Here is a 12,916-nt window from a genome sequence, read left to right as displayed (position 1 = left end):
AGAGGCAAATATAGCGATGTTATCCCCATCTCTGAATCCGTCTTAATACGACACAATGGAAGATGAGGATTTTCTGATTAATTTGTTAAATATTAGATGGGAAGAGGAATGACTATTCTTTTAAATTTGTCCTCAGGAAAGAGGATGAAAATGAGGATTTAATCTCTGTGAGGTTGGGGATGGAGATCGGGTGGACATAAAAATGGAGATAGGGATATAATTCGAAGGTGAAAATGAGGATAGGGATGGAGATGATAAATCCATCGTCACCCTATCTCACCCTGTATTCCTGTACAATTATAAATTTTAAAATACATATTTTTATTCAAAGCCAGTGAATAATATGATTTTATTAGGTTGATTGATTTTTTTTTTTCCGAAGAAGAGTACTATTATTTTGTATAAAGAATATTATTCATTATTAATATACAATATTTTTAATAATATTTAATAAACCATCCTTTTGTTTTAATTTATATTGTTTTTAATAATTTATAGAAAATTACCGAAATTTTAAATATTGAAAAGTTCGAATCGGACATCTGACTTCCACGGGCCGGACTCCGTACGGCTCTGTTCCTTGCCCGGCCCATTAACATGCCAGCCCAATCCACGTTTCCGTCGTCCGATTCCTGCTGAGCAAAATCGTCGCCTATCGAACCCGCCGCCGTTGAACTCTCCTCAGTTGCGCTTCCACTCCTCCGTCCATTCTTCCTTACTTTGAAGGTAAATCTCTCTTCCTTTTTCCTGCCTTTACCTACGCATCTTCTTTTCTTCTCGCGCCTCCTTTCTTCTTGATCGATTTATACAGATCTCGCCATAAATCTTTGATTTTTGCCTAGTTTCGTGAAACATGTCTATTTCTTCTCCTTTTTTCTACGTTTGTTAAGTTTTCATCATTTTCTCGAGATCTCGGGAACAATCGGATTGAACTCGGGCGATCCCAGTTCAAATCGGCCAATCCGGATCAGGATCGGCTGATTCTTCGAACTCGCAAACAATATATTGATTTTTGTTTTCCCCACCTTTGTTATGGGGCTTGTAAGTGAGTCTATAGTTTCTCTCTGAAGGATAGTTTCTTTTTATTTATTTATTTTTTAACGTGTGGAATAGATTAATTTTCTGACTGTTTTGCTTCTGAGATTCAATATGAGGAGCCTTTTATCGAGCCATTAAATTTTATTTTATTTTTGTGCTATCTCTTACAAGTTCCAGCCTTATAATTCTTAGCCATGTCGAATACTGCAATGGAGGATACAATTTCAGATACTTCACAATTTGTAACGGCTTCTGCTGATGTAGATCATTCAGCAGAACATTTGAATGCCTCAAACTCAAATTTCGAGTAAGTGCAACATCTTATCTACCTGGTTTTGTTGTTTTCTAGCATAAAACACCTTTTTCCTACTATAAAACTTGTGCATCAAATGATCTGTAACTGCTGTATATTGGCTAGGTGCCCTTTATTATATCTTCTTCTACTTATCCCTCACAAACATGGAATGAGGAACGAATTGTCTGTAAATTTTGTTGCTTATATATTTCCTGTATGTGCTCCATGGACATTTTTGGATCATATATAGAGCTTCTTTGCAATTCTATTTTTAGTTGCATGGTTCCTTATAGTTTGAATGCAGCCTATGATTCCACTGAGTGAAGAGGGGGAAATTTTCATTCCTTTTAGTTTCAAATTTAGTCTGTTGACTTTATTGTTATGAAGGAATTCGTGTGAAAGGATCATATTTCAGCAAAATAGACATATAATAGAAGGAAGGCAAATCTCAGTGCAGGAATAAATATAGATGAAAAGTTAAAAATTTTATGTTTTCTTCTAATTCACTTTAGGGTAACATGTAACTCCGTGTAAATTAATGCTTATGTTTTGACTTTTATAAGTTTAGGGGATGTCATTTGTCAGGTTATTGTTAGCAAGTTAAGTCAGGCTGGCCTGTGTTGCTGCTAGTCATGCAGAAGTTAAGAGTATATAAGAAAAACTCGAAGGAATGGAGAACACTAACACAGTAGCTAGTTTGATCGGTTAAAATTTGAATTACCTGGTCGAGATAGAAGAGCACAAGTTGATTAGTGTTGTTTATTAACCATTTCTATATTTTTTTTTCATTGACATTTTTAGCTACTAAACTCAGCAAAGGCCACCCAATTGGCAAAATGGACTTCACAGCTATAACAATTAAATTAAGCCTAAGGATGCAGCATTTTTCATTTGGACAAAATTTGAGTCTTTTTGGATTGAAGTGGGAAAACTCAAGTAGTCATAATGATACAGATCTGGATCATGCTCAGTTGTTCTTTTAGAATACATCACTTGTTGGATCTCAGAGTTGCTTAATGCCATGAATATTCAAAATCTTGGTTATCACAAAGTATTCTGGTAAATTGTTATAAGATGAGTCATAATTAAGAGTGAAGGAGGATAATTGTTATTCATAGTTCTTATGTCTTGTTCATGTTTCTTTTGCTTCCAAAATTCCAATTATCAAGGTTCTATCTCCATCAATGTAAATCACATTTACTTCCAATATTTTTCATCATGTTCTGGTTTATAGCATTGCGTAAAGTTGATGTTTAGATAAGATTCATGTAAATGACCCCAAATAGATGGGATATGAAGTCTTGGTTTTGTTGTTAAGCGGGACTACCATCCATCTCTTTTCTTGCCTCGCCTGGTCATTGAGGTATCTCATCGTCCACTACTCTTGTTGCTGATAAGAAAGTGTTGCTTATAACTGGAGGAGGCTTAGCCTTCTTATTTTCGTTACATTGTTTCCTTACTCTTCACTTATTATATTTCCCCATCTACCCAATTCAGCCTTCTTGTTCTTATTTTCCACTGCATACAAGAACAATGCTACCATCACTCTTTTATCTTTAAACTAAAGAGTTAGAACATAGTCCTTGCCTCTAGTACGTCCTTGTAAGTGTCATAAACTTGTTATGCTTGGTAAACATGGTCATGCATATGTAAAGCTTTTAGTCTAATTTGTTTCTCTTGCGAAATATATCTAGAGTATTGCTTACTTTCTGGATATATTTTCTAATCCCAATTCCTTTATGTAGTTTGATTCTTTAGATTGCCGTTTGATTCTTTAGATTGCCCATTGGATGTTCTTCTACTCATGCAGTAGTCAGGCAGGAATTTCTTTATCGCTGTGATTCTACTATATTGTGAATAGTATCACATTCTCACTTATGAGTTAGAGTATTAGAGAGGGATGTTCAAAAATTAGTTGTCTTTCCTTCTTGGTTGTTGGGCAGAGTAAATGATACTAGACAAGTTGACAGCACATAAACAAATATTGCCACAAAACAGTTCTTGATTAGGTTGTGTTTTGTATCCTTGGTTGTTGGGTTGAGTATATGATATTAAAGAAGCTAACAACACCTAAGTGTTCATAATCTGCCTGGCTGCCGATGAAGGCAAAAACTCTACTTTCTGTTTCTTTTGTCATTGCTTTGGCATATATCGTTTAAGAAAAATCAGTGAACGTTTTCATGTTTTATTGCATCCTCTTTATTAACCTGAATCCTTGTCATATTTTTTTTTCTAGGAAGCTGGAGTCTAAACATGATGTCAATATTGAAGAAATTAGACATATAATGGAGGTCATGGCAAACACGGGACAATACTGGCATGTATTTTTATTCTGATTTATTTCTATACTAACTTCCCTGTTTGTGTTAATATATCATATGCTGTTGACATTTTGTCCAACTAGAAAATGTATGATATGATTCTAGGCAACTGTTCCTAGAACGAAAACAGAATGTGCAGCTTATTATGTTCCTGTGGAATATTATTATGTTTAAACTTCGAACACCATCGGGGTTGTGTTTGATTGCAACCAACATCAAACTATATTAGCAGTCTCATATGCATTTTAGATTGTCTTGTTGGATGATCATCTCAAAATGTTGTAAGGTGCCTTCACCGCCTTGTCATCCCAATATGTAAAGGGTAGAATAGGTGGCCACTCAAAAGTAATCCATCAGACTGGCATCTGTGTAGCAGAATAAGAGCATCCATATCAGTTACCCTATTCAAAGATTTTACCCTAAATTTTGGATAGGGTAATTAAAAACCCTCTACATTAGTTATCCTATCCATTCCCTAAATTAGATTTGATGAATAGTGATTCTCTAAATTTTGGGAATGAAACTTCTATCCTAAAAATAAAATAATATTTTTTTTAATCTCTCTCCTTCCACTCAATCTTTTCAATCTCTCTCCTTCCACTCATTCCATAAATATAATAATAAAAAATAAAAGAAAGAGAAGAAAATAATAAAAAAAATTAAGGATGATAGAAATTTTAGAGTATTTGATGTAGTGTGTAGTGAAAAATGATTATCTAAATTTAATAAAGTTGATCATTTACCCTAAATTTTAGATATAGTAATAGAGAAACTGATGTGGATAGTCTAAGAATGAATCCTTGTATTATTTTGGGAAGATATGGACAAAGAAGCTGCTTATTAGGATTGAGACCCTTCCTAAGAACAATCATTGTGTTTATGGTATTATTTCAAAAGATTGAATCATAGAACATAAAATCCTAAAAGAAATAAGATATATATATATATATACATATATATATATATACATATATATATATATACATATATATACATATATACATATATATATATATACATATATATAGATATATATATACATATATATATATATGGCATTATATTGGTTTTCAATATATGAGCATGCCAAACTTTGCATCATTTTGATACTACAAAGCAAAGTTTAAAATTTCGAACCGTGCTGAAGTTTTGGCTTATGACCGAAATGATACGATTTCAGTATCGTATCGTATAGTGCCGATACGGTTTCAATATTTTTTGAAATATAAAATATATTAATTAAAAAATATTTTTATTAATATTTCATCGCTATATATTGCTTATATTGAGTTATATTCTGAAATGTTGAATGATGAGTTTAAGTTTTGATATTATAAGTATTTAATCCTTATTGAGTAAAAGTCAATTTAGGTTAACTGAAGTCCACAATCTAAACATGGCAAGATCGAGTAGGTTTAAACTAGATTTATTTTGATCAGTTTAAAATTAATAAGGGAAAATAACTACCTGTTAAAAAAAAAATTAACCTGATTTTTTTTTAAAACAAAAAAATTGCACTTCTGCATTGACCCCACGTAGGTTGTGGTGGCCTCGTGCTGCCGGTATCGATGTTCATGTCGGTTGGTTGTCAGAATGGTAAATTCTGCCACTGCTGACTAGCACGACACAAAATTTAATTCCTCACAAATATAATTAAAATTGTTCATGTGCGAAATAAAAGAAAAATGTGTATTGATAAGGCAATCCATTACAGCATTTAGTAATTTCTGTGAGATGGATGATAATGATCAAAGTTAAACAGGAATATTCTACTCAGAAAAGTTATGAAAAATTCAATAAAATCAAAAGTTTTATTAGATCTTCTATATTTAAAATATGATCAGCTTTTAAATGTCAAGATAGTTAGGATTGAGAACTTACCTTGAAACATTGATTAAGAACCTACCTTGAAACATAATAGAGAGAACACAGGATCAGATTGTAAGTCCTTTAGATCCCATTGTAATTCAAGATTCTACATAAAATCTTCATTCTTTATGCAAGAGCTTAGGGTACTCAATTTTGACAATTATACCATTCCTAATATGTTTACAATTTGTAACGTAGGAGCTTATCCTGTCCGAAAATCGTGGAGACGGCTAGTTGAGGATACGGCTTCTGTGTTGAGGATGTAGACTCCGCTCTGCTCTGCAACACAAGAAACGTTTGTGCCATGTCAGGGAAGGGGTTCTGCGTTGGCCCTCTGACGCTCAAGTCAGTCACCGAAAAGTTGAAGGAAACGGAGCAACAGTAAGCGCAAGCGTGAATAATGAATAATGTGTACGCTCCGCCGGTGCATGGACCCCCCTTTATATAGTGCCCAGCGGGTGACGTGCACGCTCCTCGAGGCGTGGCCATGTTCTCCAAATTGTTCTATGAAAGGACCTGTCAGGAAAATGTCTCTGACACCATACCTTAACAGAGCATGCACATGCCTGATAAGATAGTAGAAGCTTCCGTCGTACGATCTGTCTGTTGACCATACCTCGTTGTCAACGACATTATCTCCCAAAGAAATATTAAGAGATATGAAAGGGTCCCACTGTTTGGCCGAGTTGGGGAGCCGCTTGGCCGGGGATCCCTTCTCGATCGACCTTTGTTGCTTCCCTACAATGACTCGGTTCGGTAGACTGTTTCCGCCACTCTGGTCGTCCCAACGTTCCTCTGCTCCGCGATGAGCGCCTGATGATCTTAGATGTACAGGCGTTCTGCTTGAACCATCCCTTTGCCAATCAGGCACTTCACGCTCGATCGGCTACTGCAGTAGATCAATAGTGCAGCATGATTTTGTATTTATTTATTTCCTGTGATCTATATATTCCTTCCTGGAAAGGGATATACATATAACACTATGGTTTAAAAAAAAGAAGTAAAACCTTATCGGATGAAAGCTGCTAAATATGTCTAAGGAAATGAAAGAAGAAAAAGGTGATTTCAATGGTTTAGAACTATTTGTCAAAATTTAAAGAATAAAACTCTGAGGCTTTTTATAATATGCATGGAGAAAGAAGTTTGGAATACATGATTATGGATATCAATACCATGTCAACTTGGATGGAAGATGAGATTAAAGTTGGAAAATAAGAATAACAATAGGGAAACATAAAATCCTGTCAGACCCAAAGTTAGGTGTCTAACTATTAGAGAGTTATTGCAGTGATGAAATACAAAATCTTTTTGTTTGCAAGAAATAAGCTTTAAAAATTGGAAAACTTATCAAAATGAATCAAACTTGGATAGATACAAATAGTTAAGTGGTTGGGTAAAAGGTTTAAGTAAAGTTTATAAGGTTAAGAGCTTAAAAATATTGAGGAAATATGTTAGTCAATACATTGATCTTTTTGATAAATTACCATTGATTTTTAAAGAGGCCACACTGGTGATTTTTTTAGCTGAACTTATCTGCAGTTCTATTTTGTCTTATCTTTGATTTTGATGTTTTCTTAACTGGGTTAATGTTCAAGGGAAGAACTGTGTTGTGTCATATCTCTATTCGATCATAACTTAATCAGCTCTAAAAGGTAAAAAGGATTTGTTAATCAGCGCTGAAAAGAATTAGTTTATAGTTTTCACCTCTAGATAGTAAAGGGCAGCCCGGCGCATGAAGCTCCCGCCATGTGGGGTCCCGGGGAAGGATCCATTGTACGCAGCCTTACCCTGTTTTTTGCAAGAGGCTATTTCCAGGATTCGAACCCGTGACCTTTTGGTCACATGACAACAACTTTACCGTTGCGCCAAGGCTCCCTCTAAAAAAAATGAACTGTAGATAGTACACATAAAAAAAATGACTCAGTTATATGTTTACCCTATCTATTAAATCACAGTTGACTCATATCTACTAATCAACTGATTATGCTCTTTGATTGGTTTATAGGCATGACTGGGATATGCTGAGAGGCTTGCTTTCTTTTTGGATGAAGCAGGTATGTTAGAGGTATGCTAAAGTATTTGGACTTGTGCTTGTGTGATGTGCACATATTGGTAGAAAATTTCAATGTTGTTAGGATAAGATGGGTAATATTTGGAGCAATATATTGTGAAAGATCAGCAACAATCTGGCTCATACATTCCTTACCAAGCTGTGATTCTTGGATTTAGTTCTTATATTCAATAGTCTATAGCTCACTGCATTTTCTACAATGTTGATAGGAATACATGTCAACTCTATAGAATAAAGCAACTCTAACTTACTGATTACTTATTGAACATAACAAGGGACTCACATCCTTGTGTCAGTAACTTTACTCCTGTCCATTGTATTTCAAAGAGGAAACGTATTAGTTAAGCAAGAAAAATATAGTGCTCTATTTTATATCATCAAGCACCGGTGCCAGTTCTCTTCTTCCATTTTCTGTTTTTCATTTGATTGGCACACAATTTATGTTCCTTGATTTTTGCTTCATTTTTGGTCTTTATATTGTGCTCATAAATCTCAAAGATAAAGCAGATCATTGTACAATCAGAAAATAATTGGAGAAAAGCTATTTTCACAAAATCATTGGTCCTATTTATTTTAACACTGAGAATTCTATCATCATCAATTTGGTATTTGTTCATCTGCTGTCATTTTCTTATATCTTTTCATTCTGATACTATCCTTGACAATATGTATGGTATATGTGATCTTCATACAGTTTTGATGAAGAATATATACGTACTAATGCATGGTTGAATGAAATATCGCAAGGTCTTGGCAGAATATAATGAAGCACAAACGGACAATAGTAGTGGGCCGCAGAAGAGTTCTTTAGTAGGAGAAACATATCAAGAGTTGGTGAAACGTCTAGATGAAGGTAAACTCAAGAACATGCATTCAATACACCATTTGCTAGTATCCACTTGAATCTTGGATTTTTTTTCCCCTTATGTTACTTATCTATCTCCATGTAGATTCTTATGCTGGATTTCTATATTTATTTGTTCTAATTATTGGATTTTGTTTTTATGTTAATGTGTACCATTTTACTTGATTACATATGATACTAATGATGATACAATAGTTTTATTTTTTTGGAAGACTTTAGAGAGAACCAATCCACATTATTGAAATAAAAGAAAAATATATAAAAAAAAGGACAACCTGTTGCGTGAAGCTCTGCCAATGCGGGATCCCAGGGAATATAATAAATACAAATAATTTTAATCTGATCCACAATAGTTTTATTTTTTGGAAGACATGTGTTGATCTTTTAATCTGATCAACATCATGGATGGTTATTACTAGTAATGGTTTCAATGATAGTCATCCATGTACTTGTGTGTAACATACATATATAAATACACACAATTTAAGTTGGGTTGGGTTGGAGGTGTTTTGTTGGCAATATAGATATCTTGTTTTGGTATAGTTATTCCTTACCTTGGACCTTGACACAAATTAGTTGGTAACTTAAAGGAATAATAATGTCATACCAAATTAAAAAAATTAGGGTTAATTATTGATTACCTAAATGACAATGGGTCTCACTTTTCACCTTGTGAGAATTTAGCCAACATTTGAAAATTTTGGGCTTTCTGCCTGACTTGGGTGGAATCCAAAAATGGGAAAGTGGGTAAATTGATTCCCATTTTCCTTCCCTCCTGCGCTTCTATTCATGGAAATGTGGAAGTAGAGGGAGAGGTCGGTTTTACCACTATTTCCCTAGGCATCTTTTGTTTCCCTAGTGTTTCTGTCAAGAGAAATACACTCACAAGTTGTGCATGAAGTGAGGCTTAAAATTTCAAGTTAAGTCATAGCTTCAATCCTCAGCCGTCTCAATATGTGTCAGCATGCTAGGTGTTAGTATCAGCGAGTGTGCCGAGTGGGCAAAAGAGAAGGGTGAAAGAGCGAAGGAAGGTGTTGTTGTGAGGGACCTTCATAAAATCATCATAGACCACAAGCCAAGGTGTCCCCATTGTACACCATGAGTGATGTCCTCAACCTCATTATAAAAAAAATTCTATTGCCTGCTTCATTGAAGGGATACAACTGATTGGACATGGGTTCGTTTCGTCTATTTTTGCTCCCTTTTTTATACACGTACTGTCAACAATTTTAAGAATGCCTTCTATTTTGCTTGCTTAAGACCAATTTCCAACAAATTTTGAAACTCTCTAGTGTATTTAAGTCCTTTCGTTAGATGAAAATAAGAGTAATTATAATCTTGATAAACTTTTGAGTATTGAAAGGGAGCCTTGGCGCAATAGTAAAGTTGCTGCCATATGATCTAGAGATCACGAGTTCAAGTCTAAGAAATAACCTCTTGCAAAGCAAGATAAGACTATGTACAATAGACCCTTTTCTGGGATCCCACATTAGTGGGAGCTTCGTGCATCGGACTGCCAACTTGAGTATCATAAATTATTCAGAAGCTGCATCTATAAGAATTAGCGTTGACTTTTTTTAATTGATTTTGAAATGTCAATCTCGAAAAAATATGGTCAATTTATAGATTACTTGTCTGATTCATTAGTGGAACTGTTCATTGGTTCATTGGCTACTATGGAAAACATATTTCTGTTACAAGAAAATGGGTCGCAGGGGCAGAATCTAACAATTTGAGGGGTAACATAATCTAAGACACTGCTACAAGTGAGATTAAAAATTGGATATCTCTCTTTTTTCTTAAATAAACAAAAAAGAAAACGCAAGCTGAGGTTAGTGGACGCCTGTTCTTTCCTGTGTTGTTTCTTTTCTCTTTTTCCATGCTTTCTGTCCATCTTTGCCATCCAGTATTGGTATGCTAATTATTTCTTTCGACGCCAGTTTGATATTTGCAGCTAATTGTTATATTTGCTTGCAGCCCTTCTTAGTTTTACTGAAGGTCCTCCTTTCACGTTGCAAAGGCTCTGTGAGGTAACTTGCCTTTCATGTATTTTTATTTTTCTTTTTGGTTTCAAATTTAATCAGACATGCTATGGAGCCTTCTTTTTTTTTTCCCGAAATCACATTTCGTCTATCATGTGAATTCTTTTAAACAAGAAATATAATTTTTTTTTAACAGATCCTTTTGGTACCAAAAGATACGTATTCAAATCTTTCAAAGCTTGCACTGGCCTTGGAGAAGGTTCGTGGACAAAATTTTTGTTGTGGCTGTGATCATAGATCTGAATGTTCTGTTGTTGGATAACTATGATTAGGAATAAATCTTTCTTGCTATTGCTATATTTAATGTCTTTTCTGATCTCCACGTTATTATGCAAAAATAGCTAAGTAATCAACAACATATACTTAAAAAGATAGTTGTGTAACAAAAATTCTGAATATTAAGTGGATTTGTGGGATAACAGTGAGACTGACCAAACATAACCAAGTGTAGGTGGAGTCAGCTGTATGAATCCTTCTATGCCATTGGATTCTATCTTCTATTTTATCATCATTTATATTTAAATAAATTTTATTGTGCTTTATTGTTTCTAACCAATTTTTTTTTGGTTTTCTTCTTCCTTTTTTGATTTGCATATGTGTCATAACTTCACATCATTTAACTGGAGCATTTATTGGTCACATATCTATCTTAATATTCTCGTCTCTGTAACTCTCATATTTTACTCATGTGCTTGAGTTATACCATAACATTCAATTTCATATAACATAGAAGGTCTAATTGTCATTTTGTAAAATTTTTCTTTTAAGTCTTAGAAGTACTTTAGGATCATAAAGAACATACGCTCTCCTCCATCTCAATAATCGTGTTTGAAATATGTTTAGCGTCAGCCAATAGATATGAAATAAAAATAAATGGGTTAAAAATGATTGACAGACAGTTTCAAGAGGAATCAAATCCATGTAATTGATGAAATTGCTAGGACTCATTTTTTTTTTTCCTTTCCATTTATATTGTTCTGCGTATGCATATTTTTTCGTTGATTGAATTTTAGAATGTGATGTTAAGAAAATTTGCATTTTCACCATGTTGAGCACCCTGCTACTTCGACTTTTCCCAGTGTTGTTATCTTCTAATCTCAGTGACTCGCCTAACTGTAGAATTTGTTGGTCACATCCACCTTAACTAAGTGCACTGAGCCCTATCCTGGGGTTCTAGGGAAGAAACATGAAGCTGGCAGTGGAAATGAGACGCCCAATGAGAAAACTATTCCTATCTCAAATGGAGTTGAGCCTGCTGCAGGCGACCGCGATGAAGAAATGACCGACGCAGAGACTGTTGAAGATGCTACAATTGCTGATACAGAAATGCAAGAGCACAAGGCTAGTGAAACATCGACTGAAGCAGTTTCTGATTCCAAGGCTTCTGAAGAAACTGGTGAAACTAACGAAGAGCAAAGTCCTTCAACATGAACAACACTGGTGAGTCTTCGATGAACCAAGTTGACTAGTTGATGATATTCATTTTGAGATTCTCGAGAAATGTCAGTATCTTTCATGAGATTCTGAACTTTTCGAACCTGTACTGTTTTATTATCTTGAACTTCACTTTTGTATACATATGGCCATAATCATCGTTTTTTCTAGTATTTGCACATCATTAATGGTAGTAAGTTAAGAAAGCTTGCTCATTATTTCTTCATATAGCTACTTTTCACAGTTTCAATTTCTTTTTCTTTTTATTTTACTTTGGTCTTTGTTTGAAAAATAATAGTAATAACAATGATACCTATAGAATGCTCAACTATATCTACTTAGATAGATATAAACATGTATATACCAACAATAACAATCAAGTTTTATCCCATTAGGTGAGTTGATTATATGGATCCTTCTATATCATTGAGCTCTATCCCTTATTTATATCATCATTTATATATAAATAAATTTTATCTTATTTTATTGTTACTAATCATCATGTCTTTTTTGGTCTTTCTTTTCCTTATTTGATGTATATATTTGTCATAGTTTCACATTGCTTAATTGAAACATCTATTAGTCGTATAAATGCATATTCATATAATGTTAAACGTGTCTTTTGGAGTTTTTTCTTAATAAGTGTAACCCTCTTTCTCTATAATATTTTCATTTCTTATCTTACTCATTTTTATATGTCCGTACATTTATCTTAACATACTCATTTCTGTAACTCTCATCTTCTGCTCATGTGCTCGAGTCATAATTCAACATTTAACTATATTTAACCTAGGATGTCTAATCGTCATTTTGTAAAAAATTTCTTTTAGTCTTAAAGGTATTTTACGATCATAAAGAATACTCGATGCTCTCTTTCATTTCGACAATCATGTTTGTGTTTTATATAATACATCTCTCAATCTCTCCATCCTTTTACAAAAATGATCATAATACTTAAATCTCTCAATTATAGATAACTCA

General features: G+C 33.9%; 1 protein-coding gene across 2 annotated transcripts; it reads left to right on the top strand.

The window, feature by feature from the left end:
* Window positions 1–626: 626 nt before the first annotated feature.
* On the top strand, window positions 627–12,161 carry LOC122016776 (serine/threonine-protein phosphatase 4 regulatory subunit 2-like). Of its 2 annotated transcripts, none has more exons than XM_042574173.1 (8): window positions 627–726; window positions 1,231–1,345; window positions 3,570–3,650; window positions 7,529–7,577; window positions 8,342–8,447; window positions 10,437–10,489; window positions 10,638–10,700; window positions 11,621–12,161. In XM_042574173.1, the coding sequence occupies exons 2-8, from the start codon at window positions 1,233–1,235 to the stop codon at window positions 11,930–11,932; spliced, it is 777 nt and encodes a 258-aa protein (XP_042430107.1). In that variant the 5' UTR covers window positions 627–726; window positions 1,231–1,232; the 3' UTR covers window positions 11,933–12,161. The 2 variants fall into 2 exon arrangements, with proteins under 2 accessions (XP_042430107.1, XP_042430108.1); XM_042574174.1 differs by having other exon boundaries at window positions 640–726; window positions 1,216–1,345.
* Window positions 12,162–12,916: the final 755 nt, after the last annotated feature.

This window comes from Zingiber officinale, chromosome 8B (assembly GCF_018446385.1).
Source record: "Zingiber officinale cultivar Zhangliang chromosome 8B, Zo_v1.1, whole genome shotgun sequence".
In the NCBI taxonomy this organism is placed as follows: Eukaryota; Viridiplantae; Streptophyta; class Magnoliopsida; order Zingiberales; family Zingiberaceae; genus Zingiber; species Zingiber officinale.
Note: the sequence above shows the minus strand (reverse complement) of the source record. Positions and strands in the feature narration are given on the sequence as shown.

What these genes read in the sequence shown, in the direction of transcription:
- LOC122016776 (XM_042574173.1), top strand. Translation starts at nt 1,233, where the DNA reads ATGTCGAATACTGCAATGGAGGATACAATTTCAGATACTTCACAATTT. An exon ending in GCCTCAAACTCAAATTTCGA is followed by an intron (nt 1,346 to 3,569) that starts GTAAGTGCAACA and finishes TTTTTTTTCTAG; the next exon opens with GAAGCTGGAGTCTAAACATG. An exon ending in GGTGAAACGTCTAGATGAAG is followed by an intron (nt 8,448 to 10,436) that starts GTAAACTCAAGA and finishes ATTTGCTTGCAG; the next exon opens with CCCTTCTTAGTTTTACTGAA.